Genomic DNA, 27,584 nt, shown 5'->3' on the forward strand with positions numbered 1-27,584 from the left:
CATTTATGTAAACTAGTTGTTGCCAAAAATAAAAAAAACTCATGCGATGCCACATTGGGAATCTACCCAGCCATGATACTACTACGGATTACAAAATGGAAAATAAAATAATGTGATCATTTTGAAAATCTGTTTGCAGTCAAACACAAGGTGTGGGTTCCTGACAATAGTAAATTGTAATACTTGCCTCCTTCTGGATAGCACGCAATATGAGGAGAAGAAAAGTCAAGCTTATCCTTTAAATCATCTTCATTTTCTTTCTGCCACTGCAGACCAACCTTCTCCCAATATGTGATGGCCAACTGCCTACAATCAAGACCAGCACAAAAACGTCCCATTAATATGCATGATCCATCCTTTCAATCTAATAAATAAAACATAGGAACATTTTGCAGATACAATAGTTAACCATTATGTTCAACTTTACTCCACCCCCTCCACTGGTTAGTCTATAGACCCCTGTTTTGGGGTCAACTTAGTAACACTTCTACTTTAACTAGCCGATGACCATACACTACGACTTGCATGCACAAATAATATTTTGAAGATTTTATAAGGCATCCGGACATCTATCTTTTTCAGATAGTCCTCTTAGAAATTACAATGGATTCAACACCATACTACTATTAAACGTCTGACTACAAAATTCACAGTACTACACACTTTTCATCAGCACCTAAGGACTATTAAAGCAGTCAGGTCACAGCATAAACATTTATTTACTACCAAAACGGACACCCAAAGGCATAATCCTACACATTTCATGCACAGGTAGGTACAATAGAATGCACATTTCATTGGCACCTTGGAGCTGGTGTGCAGCCAATCAGGCTGCTCAGAACGCGGCCTATATTCACTCATTCAAGCCCACATTTCCAGCACCCCGAGTATAGCACTAGCCTGCCCCTACTTGCCATTCCACTTTGTTCACCCCTAGCAGCAGCTCATACCCACTTCAGCATCCGCAATCCCCAGATATCGGTGCTAAAGGCATCTTGTAATTATAAAAACCGAAAAAGTAAAACTTTCCTGAAACCTGTGTGATGCCGCCAACATCTTCAAAAGTCCTTTTTCTGTATTGAGGTCATTACCATCGTTGATACAGAAAACTGAAAGACGCAGCAGTGCAGAGACTTGATGCAAGATTTCATTTTCATAATTAAAAAAAGATAAGAAAAAGCCTTTAGCCTCCATTTTGATTTGCTAGAGGCCCTTTACATGGGTGGTGGACTGTTACTAGCAGTTAACCTTCTGCACCGGGTAATCAATCACTGTTCATTATTGTTTATGCCATGTGCCATTTAAATGAACCTTTGAAAGGCCATGTCATCAGTCCAGCAGGATGCCTAAGGGTAAAATATACTGCATACAACTCCCATTTTAACTTGTAATAGTAGATACGATGCACAAGCTTTCTGGAAAACCTAGGCATAGATTTACCATTTTTTGTGGATGCGAGTCCAGTGATTATGACTAGAGTCTTGACCCATTATCGCATAATGGGATAAATAGCATGTGAGACCAAGTCAAGTGGTTATGGTTTGACCCTACCTTTGCACCTAAAGGGGATCTAGGGATGGGAATGCACATTTGCCATCTGAAGCTCATGAGGTAGGTATATGAGGAATTTTCCAGAGCCCCTTCATGTGTGCTAGGCCATCTGTTTTCCTCGTGCCAGATTGTAGTGTTGTTCAAATTTAATCTGGTACCACTTGTGTGAGAAGACCTAAACAATAGTCCCAGAACCTCTGCCCAGACTAACCCAGTGGCACACACCAAACTGACTTCACACACCACTTTACAAACCTGAACTTTGGCGGCCACTGAACAGAGAGCCAGTGCAATGCCTGTGTCAACCCCTTGATGTCACACTGCTTGGAATACTTTATCATATAGGAATGTAGGCCTTTCCATTAGACTGGGAAAGCATTGTGGGGACCCATCAAACATGTCTAATACCAAGAGGAGCAGCCTTGCCGAGGGAGGGTTTGCCTGCTTGAGGCCATGAAAGAGGCGGCTGGTCTTTGACCTGTCACAATCCCTCTGTTCTCCATGCAAAGAACCACAAACCGGGACTGTTCTCCCCCTGGTTTTCTAATCTCAGGGGACTTACCCGGCATATAACATCTCACCCATAATGTTACCCACCTGTCAGGAAGAGACTCTGGCACCTGCAGCAGAGCCACAGCAAATATTTTCAAAATGTCGCAAACTTTCATGCCTTCGGCTGCGGTCACAGAATGCCACATTACCGATTTGCAAAACAGGGAATAGAGAACCAGAAAAAAAGAAAATGGTTATCAAATCACTGGAAACTCCTGGGGGGACCCAATCAGAAAAGTGGCAAAACCGGGGGGCGCTGTTGAGCAGCCTGCAAGATGGCAGCCTAGCTTTCAATCTCCGTGCCCGACTGCTGCTTATCCGCCCGCATCAGCAGTTCCCTGCACCATCCGACGCTGGGAGTGAGCGCATCGTGTTTGCCGTCCTTGGAGCGACATATTGATCCATGTCGGGGTGGAAAACGTAACTCGGATTCATCTTCGACTCCACACTCTCCTTCTCACCTCATATATCGGACGTCTCTAAAAAGTCACACTACCAGCTGCACCTCCTCAGAGGTATTCTTCCCTTCCTCTCCTTACCCCAGAAGCTCACCGTCTCCCGAGCCCTGGTTCTCTCGAAGCTGGACTACTGTAACAGCCTCCATCTTAATCTGCCTGCCTGCACTCTCCGCCCTCTGCAACTCATCCAGAACAGAACTGCGAGACTTGTCCTTGGCCTCAAGCCCAGGGACCGTATCTCTCCAGGACTGAAATCTCTACACTGGCTCCCAGTGGCTGCGAGGATTAAGTTCAAAACCCTCTGCATTGTCCACAAGGCCTTCTGGGGCCTAAATACCTTCAACTCTCTCTTCCTAAATATCTTCCTTCCTGAGCCTTTCGCTCATCCGTCTCCAACTCCCTCAGGGTCAGCCGCTTCTCGAAGCAACGAGCTGGGGGTAGTTCTCTCTCCGCGGCAGGGGCCTCCCTCTGGAACAGCCTTCCTGCCTCCCTGAAACTTGAGGAGAACCATCTCCGGTTCCGGAAGCACCTCAAAACCTTCCTCTTTGCTTCTGCTTTCTCTCTCCCTCTCCCCTGCTAAATTCTTCACTGAAACTGCACTGAATCTGCAACTGGGCCACTCTCACCGACCTCGGTCCCTGGCCCAGCCACTCTCCACTTGCACTGCCTCCCTGGCAACCCCCTGCACTGCGGGACTGTCTCTGTATCCCTACAGACCCCCCTTCCCAGCACTTGCCTGCACTTACCTTGCACTTGCCACCAGCTGGCCCCATTTATTTATTTTATTCTGCTTACCTTGTACTGCACTTCCCCCCCTCCCCTTCCCCTTGCACTTTTTCCCTTTCCCCTACCCCTGCACTTGCGCGATCTAAATGACACCTGGCCTAGTAGGATCGTTGTCTGTCTTCCCCTTGTTCCCCCCTCCCTGCCTCGTCGCGCCTTGAAACACTTGTGTATAGGCGCGTTACAAATGCCATATTCTATCATATCATAACTTTATCACCGAGCAGGACCCTTTTTTTCTCCGGACCCTGCCCCCCGCTTATTGAGGCCTACCGGGCCGCGTGTTGCTGCTGCAGGCCCGGCCCCTGTATCCTGCTGTGATTTTGACTTCCTGGACCTAGCGGAGCGCTTGTCTGCCTTTGGCGCCCCGTGACGCTGCACGCTATCGCCGCGGGGTCGGCCACTGGAGGCCGCAGGAGCGGCAGACTATTTCCTCATTGCCTGGCCGCCTGCGCACTTGACCCTTGGTGCGTCGCTTGGGCGGCGCTTCCCTCCCGGTCCTGTCCCCCCTGGGCCTGTGGGTGCCTGAGGTTGCTGCTGTCCTTGGTTGACTGCTCGTTGTTGCTGGCTGGCCCGGGGGACAGGCTGGCGCAGTGGATGCGATCGTTGGTGGGGGGCTGACTTCGGCTGGTGGCCGCCCCATTGACTCATCCATCCATGTCGAGGCGATACCACACCCCCGGAGATAACACAGCCTCCCCCGCCTGCTGTCCGCCCTCCCCACGCAAGGCGCCTATGATACGATGCTGACTGCTGCCACCCGCCATGAAATTGAGCACTGCGGCCCATCCGCATATCTTCTTCTCGATCCCCTGAGAGCGGTCTGAGGCGGCCGAGGCCTCGGCCTCGGCTGAAAGACTTGAACTGCTTGACAGCAAGTGAGGAGGTGGGGGGCTGCGGTTGGTGTGTTTAACCCGCGCTGGGCTGGCCTGTAATGTGAGTCCCACCGGATCTGGGGTCCCTATACTAATCAAACTGCTGTGGAACTGAAGGCCCGGGTCGATAAACTGGACTGTGGGGCCCTCCTGGCCAGCAACTTGGGGCGACGCCGCCTCCCCCTGCATGACCCTCTACGCGGCTGCGGATCCTGACCTCCTCTTTAGGACCCAACACCCTTGGGGACCGGCCCTGGCCACATCTGGCCGCCCACACTCAGGGCCTTCCCAGCAGCCTCTGTCTACGCCGTCTTCCCACCACAGCTCCTACTAAAGAGGTCTGTGGCCCTGCTCTGGAACGTTGTTGGCCGGCGAGCAGCTCAGCCCCACCTCTACCCTGAATTTGAATCCCTGGTAACGGGAGATTGAGGTACCCCTTCTTGTCACGATACTACTGTACCCAGGGGGCCCAAAGACCTCGGACCTAACACCCTGCAAGGGCTGCCCTGTGGTGCTCCTGGGCTCTCTCGTAGAATGCCAAGTAAATCACGCAGGACCAACAAGGCGGGAGCAATGGACAAATACGCTAAGTCGCTTCCCAGACAGGAGCGGGGAGGGTCGCCGCCGAACCAGGACGATTCTGAGGCACCCTCGTGCCCCCCTCAGCCTGTCCCAATAGATGGGGCAGTAAGGTTTGGGCACCCTGGGGGCAGATAGCCACACTAATGGGCCCATCTGCACCAAGCCAAGTTGGGTAAACAAAAAAAAATATACAAAATCACAGGCTGCTTTTTAGGGGGGGCTGAGGGCCACCCTAAATTGGCAGCGCATGATGTACCGCAACGGGGGGTGGCCCTCAACCCCCCCACCCCAAATGGAGGGCCCCACCTCATGCAACCCTCCCTGGGGGCAGATAGGGGGGGGGGCCCACCTCATGCATCCCTCCCTGCGGTCAGATGCCCCTTCCTAGGAGCAGATATCTGCATAGGGGGCAGATAGGGGGGGGCCCACCTCATGCTTCCCTCCCTGCGGTCAGATGCCCCTTCCTAGGAGCAGATATCTGCCCCCAGGGAGGGTTGCATGAGGTGGGGCCCTCCATTTGGGGAGGGGGGGGGTTGAGGGCCACCCCCCGTTGCAGTACATCATGCGCTGCCAATTTAGGGTGGCCCTCAGCCCCCCCTAAAAAGCAGCCTGTGATTTTGTATTTTGTTTTTTGTTTACCCAACTTTGCTTGGTGCAGATGGGCCCATTAGTGTGGCTATCTGCCCCCAGGGTGCCCAAACCCTACTGCCCCATCTATTGGGGGTCCTGCCCCACCTTTTGGGGTGGACCTCTCCCCCCTCACCCCAAATGGAGGTGGGGTGTACCTCACGCAGCCGTTTGGAGGCGGCCCAGGGAGGCCTGCATGAGGTGTGTCCCCCAGCCATTGGGGGTGGGGTGGGGGGGCACCCCAAAAGGTGGGGCAAGACCCCCAATAGAGGGGGCAGTAGGGTTTGGGCACCGTGGGGGCAGATAGCCACACTAATGGGCCCATCTGCACCAAGCCAAGTTGGGTAAACAAAAAAAAATATACAAAATCACAGGCTGCTTTTTAGGGGGGCTGAGGGCCACCCTAAATTGGCAGCGCATGATGTACCGCAATGGGGGGTGGCCCTCAACCCCCCCCCACCCCAAATGGAGGGCCCCACCTCATGCAACCCTCCCTGGGGGCAGATAGGGGGGGGGCACCTCATGTATCCCTCCCTGGGGTCAGATGCCCCTTCCTAGGAGCAGATAACAGCCCCCAGGGAGGGTTGCATGAGGTGGGGCCCGCCATTTAGGGTGGGGGGGTTGAGGGCCACCCCCCGTTGCGGTACATCATGCGCTGCCAATTTAGGGTGGCCCTCAGCCCCCCCTAAAAAGCAGCCTGTGATTTTGTATTTTGTTTTTTGTTTACCCAACTTTGCTTGGTGCAGATGGGCCCATTAGTGTGGCTATCTGCCCCCAGGCTGCCCAAACCCGACTGCCCCATCTATTGGGGGTCCTGCCCCACCTTTTGGGGTGGCCCTCTCCCCCCTCACCCCAAATGGAGGTGGGGTGTACCTCACGCAGCCGTTTGGAGGAGGCCCAGGGAGGCCTGCATGAGGTGTGTCCCCCAGCCATTGGGGGTGGGGTGGGGGGGGACCCCAAAAGGTGGGGCAGGACCCCCAATAGATGGGGCAGTAGGGTTTGGGCACTCCGGCGCCAGATTGGCACACCAATGTGCCCCTGTGCACAAAGGGGAGTTGGGTTACCAAAGGAAAACAGTGAAATTTTAGGAAGGTTTTTTAGGGGGGGCGGTGGAGCACCCCAAAGGGTTGGGAAAGCTTCTAAAGGAATGGGGCGTTAACCCCCCCCCCCTGCCCACAATGGAGTGGGTGCCATGTCATGCAGCCCTCCCTGGGACCAGATATCTGCTCCTAGGAACGGACACCTGAGCCCAGGGAGGAGTGCAGGACAGCCTTCCCCCTTATCTGCCCCTTGGGAGGGCTACATGAGATGGGCCGCCCCTCAAATTGGGGTGGTGGTGGAGAGGTGCAACCCCCCTCACGTTAGAAAATTCCACAGCGGTGTAGGGCAGCCTGCCATTTTGAATTGGGTTCTTCGTTTACTATACCTGCCTTGGCGTAGAGGGGCACATTGGTGTGCCAGTCTGGTGCCGGGGTGCCCAAAACGTACAGGCCAATGCAACAGGGGGGGCCAATATGGGTGGTCTGGTATTTGGGTGGGCTGACACAGATAATATATGTTTTGTTCTTCCCTTTACAGGTCTTGAGCAGTTCAAGCTCCTCCCTTGTTATGTACGTATGAAATTTTGCTTATTCCAACATTTTATAGTGGGTGGAGGGCACATTGCTATTGGGTTGGGGGTGAACAGGGCCTGTAGTGTTCTGTTGTGAAGGAAGTGGGTGCTCTGGGGAGGTATTGGGGTGGCCAGGAACACACTTGCCCGGGTTGCGGACAAAACGCCCCCCAGTGCAGCTGAACAGTGCTGTTTCCCTGGGAGGGAAGTTTGCCACTTAGCCATATGTGCAATGTTTTTTTTGTGTGCTGGGGGTTGCCATACACCCGTTGGTCTTAGGCCAGTTTGCTATCACTGTGCAGTCCAGCCTTCTGTGGAGGTAGATGACTGAGAAGTTTCATGTATGTGGTGGAAGGAGCTGAAAAATGTACAGATATATGCCAGACAGTTTGGATGTGTTATTGGTAGGCAAAGCACTGAATGTAAATCTTTTATGTTTCTGTTGCAGTTGCGGCTACTGAAAAGCTTATGCTGACTTATGTAAGTACCACATATATTACTTGGTAATGTGCAGGTGGAGGGTTACTGTGGTGGGAGAAACTGTGGCTGCAGTGTCAGTGGTATGGGTGAGAAAAGGTAGTAGGGCGGTTCGGGGGCCAGTGATGGGAGTGCCTTGCATTGAGGAAGGTGGCTGCTTTGCAGAAGGAAAAATTGGCCGACATAAGTAGCAGCTCCTTTTCAAAAATGTTGCCGGTAGTAATGCAGATGGTCATTTTGTTCTGAGCATGGTACGCGTACTTGATACAGAGAACACTACTTTTACTGCAACGATCACCATTTCTGTGGTCCTTTTCCAGCAGTCGTCCCAGTGAGCCCCGCCAGGCTCCCATCCTTTTGCAGGGGGAAAAGCTGTAACGCAGGGTAGCTAGAGGGGCAGGAGGGGTGGGGGATGAAGTCATTGTCCTTGGGCGTCCATCTCCCAGATGGATATTTTGTCCCCCAAAAGCAGCAGTGGGTGCAGGGTGCCCCGGCACGGTCCCCATCCCGTCCCAGAGGGGAAAGCTGCAGTGCTGGCCAGGCAGAGATGTAGTGTGGTGGTGGTTGATGTGTGTGACCTTGGCTGCCTCTTTGCCTTGGTAGTTGAATGGCCCCAAGTTCACCAGTACTTTAAGTGCTGCGCCCCAATTTCTCACAATCAAAGTGTCCAAATTTGCATTCATGTGTAATGAATGGCGCACATTCTGTCAGAGGAACTATATTCGGAGAGGTTACAAAACACCCTGGCTGCACAGGTCATATCCTCTGTCAGACTAGTCACCCTGCCAAAGTGTAATGGTGTAGCATGTGGAAGTCACCTTACCACCGTGCAGTGCAGGCGGTGGGCCACAGGAGCAGACAACCTTTACTGATTACAATTGCCCCAGCAGAACTGTGTTATTGGCACAAGGTGACATACTGTCTTCCTCACCTCTTTGCCACCTCCTTCCCCTAAAACACAAGTGCCAATTACGTAATGACCTACTGTAAATTCACATGAGAGGTGCATGTCCGAATGGGTGAAGTGTGTGTCTGGGATTGTTACAAGAGCCATTTGTTCACACAATCATTCAGCTAGTTGGTAAACTGTATGTATAGGCATATTCATGGGGGTTCACTTGTTTCCATATCATAGTGACGATGAGGGTTGTGTAGATAATTGCCTACTCTTTCACCCTGCACGATTTTCCGAGGGCCAACCACATCTGGCTCTCAAAGGGATGCCCTCCTGGTGCATTGGTTTGGGGTTAGGGGGAAGTGCTTTCACCAGCTCAGAGGAGCCATCAGCGATGTCCATGCAAAAGGAGATGCAACCCCAACACCCTACAGTGGTGCACCTGGGAGGAAAAGATTTAGCGTCTGTGGGAGGGGAAGGGATACATGAGCTGCTAATGGAGGAACTGGAATGGATAGCACAGATGTTTCCAAACAGTGATGGTTTGGTGCCAGATTTCCGGGATTTATTTATTTTTATGTTTTTTCTGCAGGATGCCATATGCCCACTTGTCTTATTTCCATTTCCAATCCGTGTGCAGTCTAGCCTTCCGTAGTGGTAGATGACTGAGAAGTGTCATGGAACTGGTGGAAGGAAGTGAAAAATGTACATATAGTTGCCAGACAGTTTGGATGTGTAATTGGTAGGCAAAGCATTGATTTTAATTCTTTTATGTTTCCTTTGCAGTTGCGGCGACTGAAAAGCTATTGCTGACTTATGTAAGTACAACATGTATTACTTGGTAATGTGGGGTTGAGGGTTACTGTGGTGGAAGGAATTGTGGCTGCATTGTCAGTGATAAGGGTGGGAAAGGGTAGTGGGGAGGGTCGGGGGCCAGTGATGGGTGTGCCTTGCATTGAGTAAGGCAGCGGCTTTGCAGAAGGAAAGGTTTGGCCGACAAGTAGCAGCAAATTTTAAAAAATGTTTTCCAGTAGTTATATAGATGGTCATTTTTTCTGAGCATGCTATGCACACTTGTTACAGAGCGCATTCCTTTCACTGCAAAGTTCACCATTTCTGTGGTCCAATTTCAGCAGTGGTCCCAGTGTGCCCTGTCAGGGTCCCCATCCTTTTGCAGGGGGAAAAACTGTAACGCAGGGTAGCTAGAGAGGGGGGTGTCATTGGCCTTGGGCGTCCGTCCCCCAAGTGGATATTTTGTCCTCCAAATTCAGCAGTGGGTGCAGGGTGCCCTGGCAGGGTCCAATCCCTTCCAGGAGAGGAAAGCTGTAGTGCTGACCAGGAAGCTATGTAGGGTAGTGGTGGGTGATGGGTGTGACCTTGGCCACCTCCCTTCCTTGGTAGTGAAGTGCCCCCAAGGTCACTAGTGGTCCTGGAGCTATGGCCGAAACACTCACATTGAAAGTGTCTGAAGGTGCACCCATTTGTGGTAAATGTGGCACATTCTGTCAGGGTACCTATATTCAGAGAGCGTACAAAGCACACTTCCTGTGGACTTCATATCCTCTGTGAGACTAGTCACCCTGCAAAATTGCAACGATGTAGCATGTGCAAGTCACCTTACCACCGTGCTGGGCAGGCGGTGGGCCACAGGAGCAGACAACTTTTACTGATTACAATTGCGCCAGCACAACTGTGTTATTGGCACAAGGTGACATACTATCTTCTTCACCACCTTCCCCTGAAAATAATGTGGCAATTATGTGTCGACCTACTGTTATCTCAAATGAGAGGTGGTTTCCGAATGGGTGAAGTGTGTGTCTGGGATTGTTACAAGAGTCATGTATTGGTGCAATTGTTGTGTAATGTGGTAAAATGTATGTGTAGCCATAATCATGGGGGTTTTCCTGTTTCCATTTCCTAGTGAGGATGAGGGTTGTGTGGATTTTCGGCCACTCTTATATCCAAAGGGCTGCACGACTTTTCCGAGGGCCACCTACATCTGGGTCTGGAAGGGATGGCCTTGCAGTGCATTGGTTTGGGGTGGGGGGGATGCGCCTTTACCAGCTCCGAGGAGCCATCATCGCTGCCCAAGCAAAAGGAAAGGCCCCCCCCTGACCTTATAGTGGTTCACCTGGGAGGAAATGATTTTGCGTCTGTGGGACGGAAGGGGGTACGGGAGCAGCTCATGGCAGACCTTGAATGGATTGCACAGAGGTTTCCAAACACTGTGGTGGCCTGGTCCCAGATGATTCCCAGGATGGATTGGAGAACTCAAGGGAATAGAAGGGCCATCAACCGCTCGGTGTGGAAAATGAATGGCGAGTTCACTAGACTGACAGAGGGCAACACCAGAATACAGACCATTCACCATGGCAATATCAAAGGTGCTGTGATGTTTCACAGAGATGGGGTGCACCTTTCCAAAACAGGCATGGAGCTGTTCATTGGAAACATAATGGATTTTGCCCAGACGCTATTTTAGGGGGAGTTTGCCCAGTGACTGATGGACACACTGGAAGATGTGAAAAGTGAATAGAAATGGTAGTAAGTATGTTGGCAGTGAGACTTCCACTTTCTAGCAATTGTTTGCATTAATGGCATGTCAAAGCATTCAGTATGTTTCTGCCACTTATTTCTTAGGTACCCATCACTACTTGCTTCAGCCTACATCAATTTGCTTGGCCTTGCAATAATTTTGTCCTTGTGAGCTTTCCCCTTACAATAGACACCCCTATATGAATGAGCAGGTGTTTTTGTCAAAAGTGTGCCAGCAGTTGCCCGGAAGGGCCAGCCGTGTACTTTATTTATCTTCCCTTTCTGCTTCTTCATTGCCTATGGCTTTTCAACTCACCCAATCACTAATACGTTGCATGGTTCCTTCTCACCTCGATTTCCCATCCACAAGCATCCCATGGAGGAGGGCATGGTGCAAAGCATGTTGGCTGTTTCTGAATAGGTAGTGTGGCTGAAATCCTCGTCCCCACGCTTGTATTTCTGTACAGTTTAGCTGAATAGTACATTGTCCATACATTTTTTGTTCTCTTTCTTTTAGGTGCAGGTGTGTTGTAGCCGTCTACCCACTTGTAGGAAAGCAGTCAGCTGGTCCTTAGCATTTCACTTGAGTGTTTGCAAAGTACTACTCCGTTTATTGTAGCGTGCAGGGAGTACGTCATATTGCAGAGGGCTGCTACAGTTTGTGAGCAAAGTCTGGACCTTTTGGTGTACTTGTGTGGAGTAGGTTTGTGGCACTGAATACCACTTACTGTGCTACGTTCCATACTTTCAGAAGCACACATACTTCTTGTTTCAGTCTTCATCTGGTCTTTGGGCAGTGAAGGGTTCCATAGCGAAGGTACTCATGGCTTCTCGGCGATCAATGTCTGGTGCGGAGGCATTAGCTGCAGTGATGGAGTCTGGCTCAGAGCAAGGTACAGATGTGTACATGCATTCTGAAACAGATAGTGCTTCTGAGGGGCACGAGGGAAGTGATTGGGGAAGTGAGATGGCCATTGACGAAAGTCCCTCCTCCCACTCATCATCGTCATCATCTGATGATGAAGAGGAAGGAAGAGTGCGTCCACCTTTTCGCACACTTCCCACACGCAGGGGACCTGTAAGGGGGAGGGGACGTGCAAGACGGCCACGCAATGTGGCAGTTCCTGACATGACTCAAGAGTCGCTCTGGGTGCCTCCAGCAATGGCTCAGCCTGTTGTGCCCCCTTTCACTGGTATATCAGGGTGCACAGTGAATACAGAAGGGTTTCAGCCTATTGATTTTTTCAACCTTTTTGTTGATGATGGGTTCATTGCAGATGTGGTTGAGCAAACCAATTTATACGCTGCACAGTTCAGGAGGTCTAGGGGTTCCACTCTGAAACCCCACTCCAGAGCACAAGCATGGGTACCCACAAACGATGTTGAAATGAGACAGTTTTGGGGTCTCATTTTGCTCATGGGAATTGGACACAAGCCGTCTGTCGCAATATACTGGACTACTGTAGCACCACTTTATTGGCCTTTTTTTCAGCTACAATGAGCAGAAATCGCTTTCAAGCACTGCACCGTATGTTGCACTTCAATGACAACTCGGCAGCATTACCCAAAACGGACCCAAACTTTGATAGGCTGTTCAAACTTAAGCCATTTCTGGACCACTTCACTCACCGATTTGCAGAGGTGTATGTTCTTAGCCAGAACATATCCATTGATGAATCGTTGGTGTTGTTCAAAGGTCGCCTTGTATTCAGGCAATACATTCCTAGCAAGAGATCACGATATGGGATTAAAATGTACATGTTGTGTGAAAGTACCACTGGGTATGTCAGCAGCATGAGAGTCTACACCGGTAAAAGACTCTACCCTAAACCCTCCGGGCTGCCCAGCCCATTTAGGGACAAGTGAGAAGATTGTTTGGGATCTTCTCACACCGTGGCTCCACAAGGGACATCATTTGTATGTAGACAATTTCTACACCGGAATTCCACTGTTCAAGGAATAGTTCAATGTGGGCACACTGGCATGCGGTACAATCCGCAGTAACCGCAAAGGCTTCCCCAGACAACTTGTGTGTAAGAAGTTGGCCAAGGGACAATGTATGGCATTGCGGCAGGATGAATTGTTAGCAGTGAAATTCTGCGACAAAAGGGATGTGTACATGCTAAGTACTATTCATGATGAAAGTACTTCAGCTGTCCCTCTGCGCAGGCAGACTCAGCAAGTGTTGAAGCCCAATTGCATTCTGGATTACAACAAGTACATGGGTGGAGTAGACAAAAATGACCAAGTGCTTGAGTCATACCACGCTGAACGCAAGTCGCGTTTCTGGTACAAAAAGTTAGCCACACACATTGTGCATATGGCAACGTACAATGCTTATGTGGTGTACCGTGCAGCTACTCCACAAAACAAGCTCTCCTTTTTGGATTTTGAATTAGAAATTGTTCAATCTCTGGCTAATGTTCATGTACAAATTCCCTCCTTTCCAGAGGTCGAAGATGTGGCCAGATTGCAAGAGCGACACTTTGGTGATTATGTTCCTCCCACTGCCACGAAGGCACAACCGTACCGAAAATGTAAGGTGTGTACAAAACAAGGAAAGAGGAAGGATACTTGGGTGTACTGTCCCCAATGCCCTTCCCAGCCTGCCCTCTGCTTTCAGCCTTGTTTCCTTTTGTATCATTCAAAGGAAAATTATTGGGAGATCGACTGATTTCCGAAAATGCCCATCATTCCTTGAAAGGGACCCTTAGCCACTGAAATCGTGCATGTCTTGTAAAGGAATGGCACTCTTGCACCCTGCCCTGGAGGAGTACCTTCAATGAAAATGCAACAGGATGTCAACTCACTTCACTTGATTTAGCGTGCATTCACGAGCATCGCTAGTCCTGCTTCCTCCACTTGAGGCCTGCCTTGGAAAGGCAACCACAGCCGTAGCTTTCCCTTGAGGCCTGCCAAGAAAATGTACATCAGTCTAGATCCCTCAGCTCAAAGCGTGACTTGCAAAGGAACGCTAATCAGGCTCCTTCCATTGGAGGCGTGCCTACGAAATAGTAATCATTATGAGTCCCTGTACTTGAGTTGTGCCATGCGGGTCTTTCCCCTTTGGCGTGCTTTGGCAAGCAATGCTAGTCCTGCGCCCTCCACTTGAGGCCTGCCTGGGAAAGAGACATCACCCCCGGTACCTTTCACTTCAGGTCTGCCTCATAAGGAAAAGGCAGTCTAGCTCCCTCTGCGCGTGGTGTGCCTTGCAAAGTAACGCAATGCTTGTTTCTTCCAAAGCAGGCACATCTTGGAAAGAAATGCCACTCTAGCTCCCTCCACTTGAGGTGTGCCTTGGAGTAGGTGGGGACAGCACTCTGCTTTACTCCCCTTTGGCGTGCTTTGGCAAGCAATGCTAGTCCTGCCCCCTCCACTTGAGGCCTGCCTGGGAAAGAGACATCACCCCCGGTACCTTTCACTTCAGGTCTGCCTCATAAGGAAAAGGCAGTCTAGCTCCCTCTGCGCGTGGTGTGCCTTGCAAAGTAACGCAATGCTTGTTTCTTCCAAAGCAGGCACATCTTGGAAAGAAATTCCACTCTAGCTCCCTCCACTTGAGGTGTGCCTTGGAGTAGGTGGGGACAGCACTCTGCTTTACTCCCCTTTGGCGTGCTTTGGCAAGCAATGCTAGTCCTGCCCCCACCACTTGAGGCCTGCCTGGGAAAGAGACATCACCCCCGGTACCTTTCACTTCAGGTCTGCCTCATAAGGAAAAGGCAGTCTAGCTCCCTCTGCGCGTGGTGTGCCTTGCAAAGTAACGCAATGCTTGTTTCTTCCAAAGAAGGCGCATCTTTGAAAGGAATGCCACTCCACCGCCTCTAGTTGAGGCGGGCCATGGAGAAGAAGGGTGGAGCACTCTGGGTCACTCCCCTATAGGAGTGCAGCTTGCTCCTGTTCGGGATTGCCTTACAAAAAAAAACATCTGGAAAACCCCATCCGCTTCTGGCATACTTTGGACAGGAACCCAAATCTGGCGCCTTCCACCTAAGGTTTGGCAAGCAAAGAAAGGCCAGTCCCGCTCCCTCTACTCAAGCCGTGCGTTGTGGAAGACCAGAACACCATTCAGGTTCCCTCCACTCAAGGGGTGTCTTTTCAAAATAATACACGCCACTTTGGCTCCCTCCCTTGAGGTCTAAGTGTCATGAAAGTGGTACTTGGACACCAACTATATGGCAGCGGTGTCTTGCGTACCTCGTAAGATCCTGCCTTGTTTATTGTTTTACTGCGAGTAATGTTATGTGTGGTGTAAGTGACACGTCTTCTGTAGGAATGAATTGGATATGATTGGTGTGTGAATTAGGTAAAGATACAAAGAACATGCAGATGCAATTTCTGTGAATGGACTTTTCCAGCACTGCCGAAATGATTGTCATGTTGCAGGATGGCTGTTTTGTGTGGGTACGGTGGAACATAAGAATGTTTGCCCATAGTTGCTATGGGCATACTGAAAACTGGTGTGGAAGATAGCGCCTGTAGGGCAGGGTAGCGAAGTCAGCCAGTATGCACTTGCTATCACTGTACACATGTGGTTGCTGGCACATAAAGTTTGCATGCAGACACAGTTGCTATGAAATTGATGCCAAATGATAGTTAAGATATTGCTAGAGACACAGTTGCATTGTACACACATGTCCATGTGGTATAAGTGTGTAGATATGCTCATGTGTAGATACACTTGCTCTGGTGCTAGTGATTTGGTAGAAGTGCAACTGCTGAAATGGATGCCAACTGACTGCAGACACGAAAGGGATACGAATGGCCAGTGATCCGGTGGGTGCCTTGTCGTGGCATCACTGCTCACAAGGACAAACCTTCTTGTGCAACACAAGGAGGTTTGTCCTTGTGCTAAATCCCACCTTGCGTGTCTAACTGCATTGCGTCTGGTATGTATGGGAAGTGTGAGGAAAGGTGCATGTGAAATGGCTTACTGCCAGTACTTTACTGTTTCCTAAGCGCACTACAGTGAACTTACTATACTAAAGATGTACCCATTGTCACTCAGGTACCACACCTGCACACAAGAGGTCAGCCTCTCATTGGGACACGTGTGGCGATGCGGGAAGGTAGGCCACATGTTGTTGGCGGTGTGTTTCGGTGGGTGGCCAGAGGGAAATGTCTGAGATTTGTCTTCATTTCCGGCCAATTTCAGAGACATTTCCCTGTGTCCACTCACCGAAACACGTCGCCAACAGCAGATGTCATACCTTCTCGTGTTCCCACAGGTGTTCCGACGAAAAAGGTACCTCGCATGTGTGGGTGCACCTACCGGGGTCGCAAAAGGAAAAGGGTAACCCGCTGGTAACCCCAAGCCTTTCGCCACAGCACAATTTGTTCATGTGGGCAACCTACAGATTTGGGCCTAGGGTGTCGAAACCAGCAAGGAAAACAGGGAACCCCATGCATTTCCCAAAAGAGGACACCCGTGGGAAAGCACAGAGGTCTGATTTGCGCGAAGCGGGCCAGAAATTATTACCCAGACACCCCCGCAAAGTCCGAAATGTGGGGAAAAAAAACGCATTTTCCGCACATTTCGCTCGATGCACCCATCGAAACACGCACCCAACAACACATGGCCTACCGTCCCGATGAAAACGGTACCTCACATGTGTGGGTGCACCTACCTGGCCGCCAACGGGAAAGCCTAAAACACTGCTATCCCCCCCAAAGGGTTTGGGGAGGCAACCGACAGATTTAGGCCTGGGGTGCTTCAGCCACCAAGAAAAACAGGAACCCCCATGCATTTCCGAAAAGAGGACACCCGTGGGAATCCGCAGAGGTATGATTTGCGCACATTGGCCCAGAATTTATTACCCCGACAGCCCTGCAAAGTCCGAAATGTGGGGAAAAAACGCTTTTTCTGCACATTTCGCTCGACGCACCCATCGAAACACGCCCCCAACAACACATGGCCTACCGTCCCGCGTTCCCACAGGTGTCCCGATGAAAACGGTACCTCACATGCGTGGGTGCACCTACCTGGCCGGCAAGGGGCAAGCCGAAAACGCAAGCAACCCCCAGTCTGTTTGCAGAGGGGAATCTCAGCCATTCTGCCGACCGGCACAACATACAGATATGGGCCTCAGGTGTCCAAGCCACCAAGGAAAACAGGGAGCCCGATGCATTTCCGAAAAGAGGACACTCGTGGGAATCCGCAGAGGTATGATTTGCGCACATCGCCCCAGTATTTATTACCCAGACACCCCCGCAAAGTCCGGGGCACATTTCGGACTTTGCGGGGGTGTCTGGGTAAAAAATTCTGGGGCGATGTGCGCAAATCACACCTCTGCGGATTCCCACGGGTGTCCTCTTTTCGGAAATGCATGGGGCTCCCTGTTTTCCTTGGTGGCTTGGACACCCGAGGCCCATATCTGTATGTTGTGCCGGTCGGCAGAATGGCTGAGATTCCCCTCTGCAAACAGACTGGGGGTTGCTTGCGTTTTCGGCTTGCCCCTTGCCGGCCAGGTAGGTGCACCCACGCATGTGAGGTACCGTTTTCATCGGGACACCTGTGGGAACGCGTGACGGTAGGCCATGTGTTGTTGGGGGCGTGTTTCGATTGGTGCGTCGAGCGAAATGTGCGGAAATTGCATATTTTTTCCCACATTTCGGACTTTGCAGGGGTGTCTGGGTAATAAATTCTGGGGCAATTTGGGCATATCATACCTCTGCGGATTCCCACGGGTGTCCTCTTTTTGGAAATGCATGGAGTTCCCTGTTTTCCTCGGTGGCTTGGACACCCGAGGCCCATATCTGTATGTTGTGCCGGTTGGCAGAATGTCTGAGATTTCCCTCTGAAAACAGACTTGGGGTTACTTGTGTTTTAGGCTTTCCCTTTGGCGGCCAGGTAGGTGCACCCACACATGTGAGGTACCGCTTTCATCGGGACACCTGCGGGAACGCGTGACGGTAGGCCATGTGTTGTTGGGGGTGTGTTTCGATGGGTGAGCCGAGCGAAATGTGCGGAAATTGCGTATTTTTTCCCACATTTCGGACTTTGCGGGGGTGTCTGGGTAATAAATCCTGGGGCGATTTGGGCATATCATACCTCTGCGGATTCCCACGGGTGTCCTCTTTTTGGAAATGCATGGGGTTCCCCGTTTTCCTCGGTGGCTTGGACACCCGAGGCCCATATCTGTACGTTGTGCCGGTTGGCAGAATGTCTGAGATTTCCCTTTGAAATCAGACTTGGGGTTACTTGTGTTTTAGGCTTTCCCCTTGGCGGCCAGGTAGGTGCACCCATACATGTGAGGTACCGTTTTCATCAGGACACCTGTGGGAACGCGTGACGGTAGGCCATGTGTTGTTGGGGGCGTGTTTCAATGGGTGCGTCGAGCGAAATGTGCGGAAAAAGCATTTTTTTCCCCACATTTCGGACTTTGCAGGGGTGTCTGGGTAAAAAATCTGGGGCGATGTGCGCAAATCATACCTCTGCGGATTCCCACGGATGTCCTCTTTTCGGAAATGCATGGGGTTCCCCGTTTTCTTCGGTGGCTTGGACACCCGAGGCCCATATCTGTACGTTGTGCCGGTCGGCAGAATGTCTGAGATTTCCCTCTGAAAACAGACTTGGTGTTACTTGTGTTTTAGGCTTTCCCCTTGCCGGCCAGGTAGGTAGGTGAACCCACACATGTGGGGTACCGTTTTCATCGGGACACCTGTGGGAACGCGGGACGGTAGGCCATGTGTTGTGTTTGTGTGGTTTTCATAACGTTTTGACCCATTTGCTGGAGCCCTTTGTCTCACAACCCTTTCTTTTCCCAAATGTGACCTACATTTAGTCGCTGCTTTAGCCACCATACACTTTTGTAACCTGCACAAGTCACCTACCCTTGAAAAGGTCTGCCTGTGCTCTTTCAGAAAATGTATGGCTGCCGTTCCTCACCACATTGGTTTTCCCAATTTACACATGCTAAGTGCGTCTGGTCAGGCCGTGAGCGTAAAACTCCTGTGCACCATGGTTCAGTGTTTGGCTTGTGGTATTGCTTGTTTTGTACAAACACTACAAAAATTGTATGCTCTCCTAACTGCAAGAGTCGGGGGAATGTAGCGGAGCATTGCTTTTCTCAAATTTCATAGAAGCCATTGCCGTACCAAGCCAACCATGTCCAACACATACCTTTTTTTTCAGTCATGTTCCCGCTTTTCCCCCATTCGATGGCAGTTTCCCCTACCTAGTTGTTGCCTGACCTATGCAAATCACCCCTTCCTAAACTTGGAATTTTGTCTACTTTTCAGAAATATATGCCTTTCTGTCCTCCAATTTGGCTTTCCTGCCCTTTTCTTCCATTCCGTCCATGCATGTCCAATTGGCAAAAATGGCAAAAATCGCCTACCTCGCACAAAATGGTTGATAACCCCATCAAAATAATTTTTTTCCATTTCCACTCAACCTGTTCCTGAAAGCCAACACATTGGGGAACTCAGCACAGCAAACCATGTGTTCCTAGCTCTTACAAGGAAAAAACCACAGGCTTCTTTGTACATCATTTTATTGGCATTTTTTGAAAAACCCCAAAATTTTCACACTTTTTCCTTATTTTCTCTCACCACCCTACAGAAACCTGGGATTCCTGGGTGGCGATACGACCGCCTACATGTGGGAAAAAAAGGAGCCAAATTTGGCCGAGATATCTCATGTAACGAAAAAGTTACAAGCCATTGAATGGCCACATACCAAAATCACCAAAAAAGGCTCTGGCACTGGGGAGAAATACCCATGGCACTTAAAGGGTTAAATATCCGGCGCCTATTCAATGTCATCTCTAGAATTGATCCTAAAGCTAACGCGGTTGCTGTGACACTAGACGCCCAAAAGGCGTTTGATATGGTTTCATGGCAGTACTTGTGGGCGGTGTTGGAGAAGATGGGAATTGGCCCACGCATGCTCTCCTATATTAAACTTCTTTACACAAGCCCAGTGGCCAGAGTCCTGGTTAATTCTCATCTTTCGGCTCCCTTCACCCTCCAAAGATGCACGCGCCAGGGGTGCCCATTCTCCCCCCTACTATTTGCGATGGCTATAGAGCCAATTGCGGACAGTGTAAGGGACAAACATACTCGTAAGGGGATACGCCTGCGCGACACACCCGAAATTATATAATTGTACGCGGACGACATGCTTCTGTATGTCAGGGACCCCTCGGTCCACTTAGACCCAATCATCCGTGCGATAATCAAAATAGGTACATTTTCGGGCTTCACTATAAATCACACCAAATCAAATATCTTCCCTCTCGCACCTGCAAATCCGTAACCATCATGCAAATTCCCACTCAGGTGGGCCCCAGAGAGCATCAAATATCTTGGGGTCCAGGTCTCTCTGTCTAGGGCCTCCCTATTGGCTGACAATTATGGTGCTGCTGCGCAGTATGCGGAAGCTAGAATGAAGAGGTGGAGCAGTCTCCCCCTGTCCCTAGCGGGCAGACTGTTGCTAATCAAAATGATTATAGTTCCAAAGCTTCTGTACATCTTGGCTAACGTCCCACTCTGGCCCGGGAAACACTATTTCACAGACTTGCACGCTGGGTTTGCCAGGTTCCTGTGACACGCTGGGGCCGTCTGCAGGAAATGGCAACATATGACATTACCATACGAGAAGGGGGGTCTCAACGCGCCGGATATAGCTCGATACTGGACTGCTGCACAAGCCCAACACGCAACTCACTGGTATAAACACCAAGACCCACCTTCTCATGTCAAACTCGAGATCCTGGCAACCGAGGAGATAAACGTTATGTCCCTGATCCTCTTCCACTCATATCATTCCGACGCCCCGGCTGACCCAGTGTCCACCACAATCAGGGCATGGAAACAGACGCTACAACCCCACTCTAACCTCCGTACGTACTATAAATGGCTGCCCATTTGGTCATTCCCAGGCCTCGCCCCCACGCAGGATAAACTCCTCATGCGACACTGGCTGGACCTGGAGTATCGGGCGCTTTCTGATCTATTCCCTGAAGGGAAATTCATCACCCTGCAGACATGGAGGCCAGGGCACTCTGGCTCACCACTGGAGTTACTGTACTATTTTAGACTCAGAGTGGCAATGCAGGACATGTGGCCCACATACCCGGACGAACCCCCAGAGTCTACCGAAATCTGCTACATTGCTAACTCTGCAGGGGGCAGGGGCATGCTATCAGTCCTTTACAAAATGTTGATAGAACGCACTGCAGAACCATCCTATAAGATTCGTGATGCATGGAGCCAGGAATTGGGGTTGACAATCACTGATGAGATGTGGGCGAAAATGTATACACACACACGTAAGGTTTCCCTCAACTCCAGATTTAGATGTGTGCAATTCAAACTCCTTAATCGCCTGTATTACACTCCTCATGTGGTTGGGAAGTTCGCACAAAATCAACCCCACGTTTGCCAGAGATGCAAATCCGACGAGGCGGATCACGCACACATGTTCTGGTCCTGTGGGGCGTTGGCCCCTTTCTGGGAAGCTGTGCTCGAGGCCCTCTCGGAGATGGTGGGGTTTCGCATCGATCCTGACCGCCTGGCTGTGTTGTTCGGGCGGTGGGAGGGAGAGGGGGCTAGACGGGTTTGAACGTAGGAGCCATAGTGGCCAAGAGATGCATTCTGCAGTGTTGGAAGCGGCGATCCCCCCCCACGCTAGAAATGTGGCTTAAGGCTCTCACTTGGACACAGGTGTGTGAGGAGGACTATAATACATTACCGGTGAATACTCGCCCCAAAAATGTGTGGACAGAGTTCTGTAGCTATTTGAACAGCAAAGCTGATTTGGAGCTCTTATCCTCGCCCCCATCGCCGGATCAGACTGGTGTGTAGGCTGAGCTGTGACTTCCCCCACTGGGCTTGAACTATTTTTATGAATGTCCCTACCATGTTACTAATGCACTGATTGTTTGTCCATACCCTTAAACGTGTAATATGTTTTATTGATGTAGTATGTAATGCACCTGCTACTGCTCCTTGTCAATAAAGAGAAGTTTAAAAAAAGAGAAAAGTGGCAAAACCAGAGGCCCCCCATTAGAACTAGATAACCGTTTAAGATAAGGATTGGATAATCAAGACAAATAGACTATAAAAGGGCAAAAGATCATAAAGGGAGTATCACAGATGAGGCTAACTCCCTGAATGTGGTGGAAGAGAGGAAGACTAATCAGAGAGAGCAGAAGAAAGGGAGTTTGAGGAGGAGGCAGAGCTATATTAGGAGGAACCAAGACAAGAAAGATAAAAGAGTTACAAGTCTACTGAGGGCAATATCTCAGACACTATCCGTCCCCATACTAGAGTCAGGTGGAAATACCAAGAGCTTGCTAAGAGATATATTCCATAAACATATGCAACGGAGGTGGGATGGAATGAGCAGTACAACCCAGGATAGAAACACGCTCTCAAAGAAATTTAAAAAAAAAAAAAAAACAGCAAAGAGAAGGGGAACCCCAAAAGTATCTTTAATGGTTTATCTCAGACGTAACAGAGTTCAGACCCAGAGAGAAAGTCTTAGCCTGCAGGTGGCTAGATCTCAGACACTGGAAGGACCAGAGCCAGAAAAGGGATGCAGTGTCGAATTTGCCTGAGAAGACATGCCACAACCGGACAAAAAAGAAATGTGGGGCACTTCAATCTCAAAGACAGCATGTGACCTTTTGTGTTGTTCTGTATCGCAGGCAGACAACCACAGTCTGACAGCGAAGTTTTATTATGGTCTGCTGATTTTTTACAGACTGTCCTCAGTCAAACCTAATCCCTTATTTTTCTGTTTGTACAATGAAAACCCTTTAACAGTAAACCTTTACTGAGTCAGTTGTTGATCCCTCGGCATGTGACAGTATTATAAATATTATAAATAATTCATATTTTCCCCGATACTACTATATGCCTTGAGGTTCTCCCAGGGAGTGTTCCAAAGCAGGCCCTTTCCATTATCTCTATACATATTTAGTTTTGTTTCAACTTTGGTAGTGAAAGAGCCATGGTATCAAAATGACTGGTAAGGCTCCGTCAGTAAAACGGCGTCTTAGCTTTTTCTGACATTTGTCCTTGATATTGTCAAACCCAAAGGAGAAAAGAAATCTAATAGTCCAAATGAGGGTCTGACAACTTGCAGGTATTATATGGATCATGCAGTGACAGGGATAGTAGTCTGGAATTTACTATTGCTGCCTATGCGAGTTGGGCTAGATAATTTGCATACCTTCACAGTGAACAAGACAATTATAGACTTGGGATAAGGAGACTGTTAATTTATCACACTCTAACCATCTTTCTTTTCCCCCTCTATAGACCATTAATTTTAATAAAGAATGTTCACCTTCTAAAGATGCCTATACATTTAACAGATAGATGGATGGGTATAGCCGGAGGGTTGGCGATCATTTTTGTTGATGGAAAATTGTGACATAGTAGTCCTTAAACAACTTTAAAGTCTTGTACAGTGCATCTGTCTCAGTCAAGGCAGCCCCCTGGCTAAGCCACGGAAGTGTTTAGTTACACAACAGGATCACAAGGTCTAGGAGGAGCCAATCACGAACGTTCAAAGACATAGGTCTTAAGTCATCCCCTACATGTATGTGATTTATATAAAGCAACCCTAGCTAGAAAGCAACTGGAGCACTGTACAACAGAGGGAGTGGTACATAATAAGTGTGGAGGATCGCTGTGCCAGTCTGGTTCTCATTTGTTAGTAAAGAGTTCCTTGAAGAACAGGGCCTTCAGTGATTTCCTGACGTGAAGGAGAGGCAGCTTGATGTTAACAGGAAGGTTGTTCCCAGAGCAGTTCTCTGTTACTTTACCGATGGTCATTTTTCCATGGATTTTTGGCCAACAAATCCAGAGAAAAACTCAATTTTTTTTAAATGTGGCCCCCCAAATCGACCATTTCCCTATACTGTTACCCAACCCACCTCCCAGGCCCTTTTATACCCTTACCCACCTCCCCATATATATTTCAATGAGTTTTTACAATGGATTATTGTCTGCAAAAAATCCATTGACGGTACCGAGTCTGTATCTAAGGCGGGAGGTGCGGATGGGACAATGGGAACAGGGAGTGTCTGCTGTAGGCCTGGTTGGCTAATAGGAAGTGTTACGTGCGCGGTCTCTGGCTGTGGGAGGGCTCGAGCTACAGGAGGGAGAGTTTGGACTACAGGCGGGGTTTGGGCACTAGTTACTGACGTGTTTGGCCTCACTTCTGCTCTTGGGCCTTGTTTTGTATGGGTCAATATGTTTTCTATCAATTCATCTGCAATTCTCGTTGTGGGTATATTTTTCTATATTCAACTGGTCACGTCTACCTAACCTCCTTAGACTCTCAGTCCACTCCTCCTCTTCCTTTTCTTCCGCCACTTCACCTTTCGATTTATGCCTGCGCGCATGCTTCGCTCTACTTATAAATCAGAGCATTGCTTCCCTTCTCCAGTCCTTAACAATATCAAATGCTGCAGGACGCGCTTTCTTTCTTATCAACACCCTTTCCAAGTCATCTATTCTCGCTATCTCAAAACTACCATTAATCGGCCACTGATGGTCTTGTTGCTTTCTGGTTTGCCTATGCCAAGTCTCACAGAATATTATTGCACCCACTCCATACTTCACATACATCTCATATGCCGGCGTTCCCCCAGGTGGTGCAATTTGGCCATCCTCCAAAGATTGTCTACCACAGCGGAAAAACCCTGCTAGGGTGGACAATACCCCAGGCATGTTTCAACCTTCCCCCTGGTTAATCAACCTTACCTAGGGCGTTTGATTTTGCAAAGTCAACTCTCAACCAATATCAGGATTACTTTGAATCGGGGAATGGCTCACCTGATAAATCAATTTGTCCTTTCGGATACAAGTTGTCTGTATACTGACGCAACCAATGACGTTGTGTCTGCGTTTCTTGGCTTCCGCCTCGTTTCGGGACCCTCGCCTCCTTGTTCTGTAGCCAGGCACATCGATCAGGGATCAGATGTGTGCAGATCTGCAAAGGAATTTCTCATCACTTCTACAGGGCGCCCCGAACACCTCTTGATCCCGGCTCGATCGTCTCATCCTCGCCGTTCTCCGCCTTGACTCAATTATAACGTATGCGATGGAACAAGTGGGGGAGGGTCCCTATTCTGGCACCATCTTGAAAGGGGCGCCTAGGGGTCCCTTACATCTATGGAAACAAGGCGAGTCACCACACACGATAGATACGCCAGACACGAGGTTGTATTCCCAAAGCTAGGGTTTATTGCAAAGCAAATAGTCTCAGTGGGCCAACTCGGGCTCACGCCCCGCGACGTGCATCTCTAGACCTCGAGGGACGCAAGAGAGTGAATTTCGTACATCAGTTACATATATACAAAATGCATATCATACAATCAGCTATGACATATTTAACACCCCCCCCTTTATTGGGTTTCTTTGAATTCGGTGTGATGATGGACACTTTCGACAATTATGACACCTTCAAATATCTATTCTAGTAACAATATGCAATTTGCAAGTGCGGAGGCATCTTTCAGTTGTTGAACAGAACACAGTGCTTCTGTTCTTGGAAGCGAGCTACATACGGGGGAAGAGTCACATTCCAGACCTTGCTATCTATGAGGTGCTATTTGTGTCCTGGGAGCCGACACGCTCTACAGGGCTCAGTAAAGGGGGGCCGTAAGAAGAGCATAATTCAAGCCTTTAGCTGCTTTATTCTAACATATTCTACCATATAACGAGACTGGCTGACAGCTGCAAAATGATTAAATGCCCTGCAGCTCTGCTTCAAGGCTACATTCGGGAGGGAGCCGGGCATTCTTTCCTGGTGCTGCCTACGTTGTGTTTCAACAAACTCGTTATCCTCGCGGCCCTGCAGCCTTGTCCTTTCACGTGCAGACAACAATGTTTTACAGTCAAGCAGTGTAAGCAGAAAATGTGCTGCGAAGCAATAAGAACAGAAAGCAATGAGCCATGGTTAGAAAACAAAATGGCGATCCTTGTTACATCAAAATGGTCGTTCATTGGCAAACGCGGAAACCTATATGTCGGTCATATCGTGCATGAGACGGTTGGCCCACGGCCACCAAAATACGTTTGCCGTCAAATATGAGAGGTATCCATTTTTCTAGACTGACACGCTTGTATTGTAGTTTCAATAGTGCATGAATGTTGAGTTGCTTGGGAAGGATGTTGACGTCGAATGAAGGAGTAAGTGTGGAATCCAGGCTGATGAAGTTTTATTCCAAGGCTTCCAAGAAGTTTTTGAATGATCATTGAAGTATCTTTGTTGGTTTCAGTTGCTCTTGAGAAGAGGGTTTTGAGAGCTGGATCTTGATATTTAAGGCTGCATGGCCAGTCAGTCGAGTTTATAAGTGGGAGCAGGTGGATGTCTGGGGATTTAGGTAATACTAGGTCGAGATCGCTGTCTTTGGTGCGGGTGGAATTAGTGATGAGTTCTGTGATGTGTAGGGTGTCCAAGAGATCGAAAAGAGCTCCATTGGTTTTCTTAGTCACCGAGTTCCTAGCAGAATAAGGTCGTTTAGGAAGATATTGATCTAACAGTTGATGCAGTGATGAGTTTGTCGATTTCATCCTGGAAAGCTTTTTTACCCTGTGGTGGGTGGTGGATCAGGAGTAAAGTAGCAGTTGCGGTGTGGTTGAGCAGAAAGTGACATGTCAGGAGCTCCATGGATTTGAGGGGTGCGGGCTCCTGAAGCGTTCATGTCCATAAAGTCTTGTGGATTACTATAAGGTCCCTGTTTGGACTTCTCAGTACAGTTGACATGCTGGATGCTGTAGTCAGCAGGATTAAAGACTTCCACAATGTGGGAGGGGGAGAGGGTAAAACAATCAGAATTGGGTGCACATCTTAGTTAATCCGTTTTTTACCTTTCTATTATATTTCTGGTGGGGATAAAAGAGGTTCTTCTAGCCAGGACCTAAATATGACAATGCAATCAAAAATATTGACAAGAAAACTTGTTGTTAGTCCCCAGAACTCTTAACGAAGAGTAACCTCTTCAGTATTTGTATTAGAACAATGTATACAATGTAACCTTTATTTAATAATAATGAATGAAATCAGTGTTATTGTTTCACATACATCAATTGTAAATTGTAATTTGTCAATTCTCAATTATTATATATAAAAACTAATTTCAAGTAATAGTAACCCACTCGTGCTAAAAACAGTTTTTTAAAACTAAATGACCGGAGCGCAACATCAAACGAGGCGCGGGCCGTGACGCTGCACTGCTTGAGGCTCGCCGGGGCTCCCGTTGCCAAGAGAGGCTCCTGAGGTGTTGCCTCGCCCCCATCACCAGCACCTGTGGAGCACCCCCCCTCCGCCTCCTTTCATCCGACCGAGCCCCAGCGCCACTCGACAACAGGTGAGTGCAGCGGGTGGAGCCGCGGCTGAGATTAGCCAGCTGCTGCCGCGGCCCTCCCTGTGCCGCCTCCTCCTAGGCCCGGGCCGTCGCAGAGGCGCGCCTGGGCCCCCCTGCGGCCCATCAACACCCAACGGCCCTGGGCAACCACCCGCAAAGGAGTCACTGCATGAGATGGCCCTTCCCCCTAATCGGGGCCACACAAAACACTTTCAGGGAGAGCGACCTTCACCCCATCACCCCGCTCCAGCACCCTAGGGACACCCCCAGACAACGACACGGACAGCTGGACAGTGGGAACTGCCGCATGGT

The 27,584-nt window shown here is 49.5% G+C and overlaps 1 protein-coding gene across 1 annotated transcript in view; it reads right to left on the reverse strand.

The window, feature by feature from the left end:
* DNAAF5 (dynein axonemal assembly factor 5) overlaps positions 1-27,584 on the reverse strand; it is a 629,742-nt gene that overhangs the window by 461,332 nt on the left and 140,826 nt on the right. The window contains exon 4 of the mRNA XM_069647233.1: positions 188-306. Within this exon, the coding sequence (XP_069503334.1) occupies positions 188-306 (119 nt within the window). The remainder of the gene's footprint in view (positions 1-187; positions 307-27,584) is intronic.

Source organism: Ambystoma mexicanum, chromosome 2q, assembly GCF_040938575.1.
Source record: "Ambystoma mexicanum isolate Mex_15411 chromosome 2q, UKY_AmexF1_1, whole genome shotgun sequence".
Taxonomy (NCBI): domain Eukaryota; kingdom Metazoa; phylum Chordata; class Amphibia; order Caudata; family Ambystomatidae; genus Ambystoma; species Ambystoma mexicanum.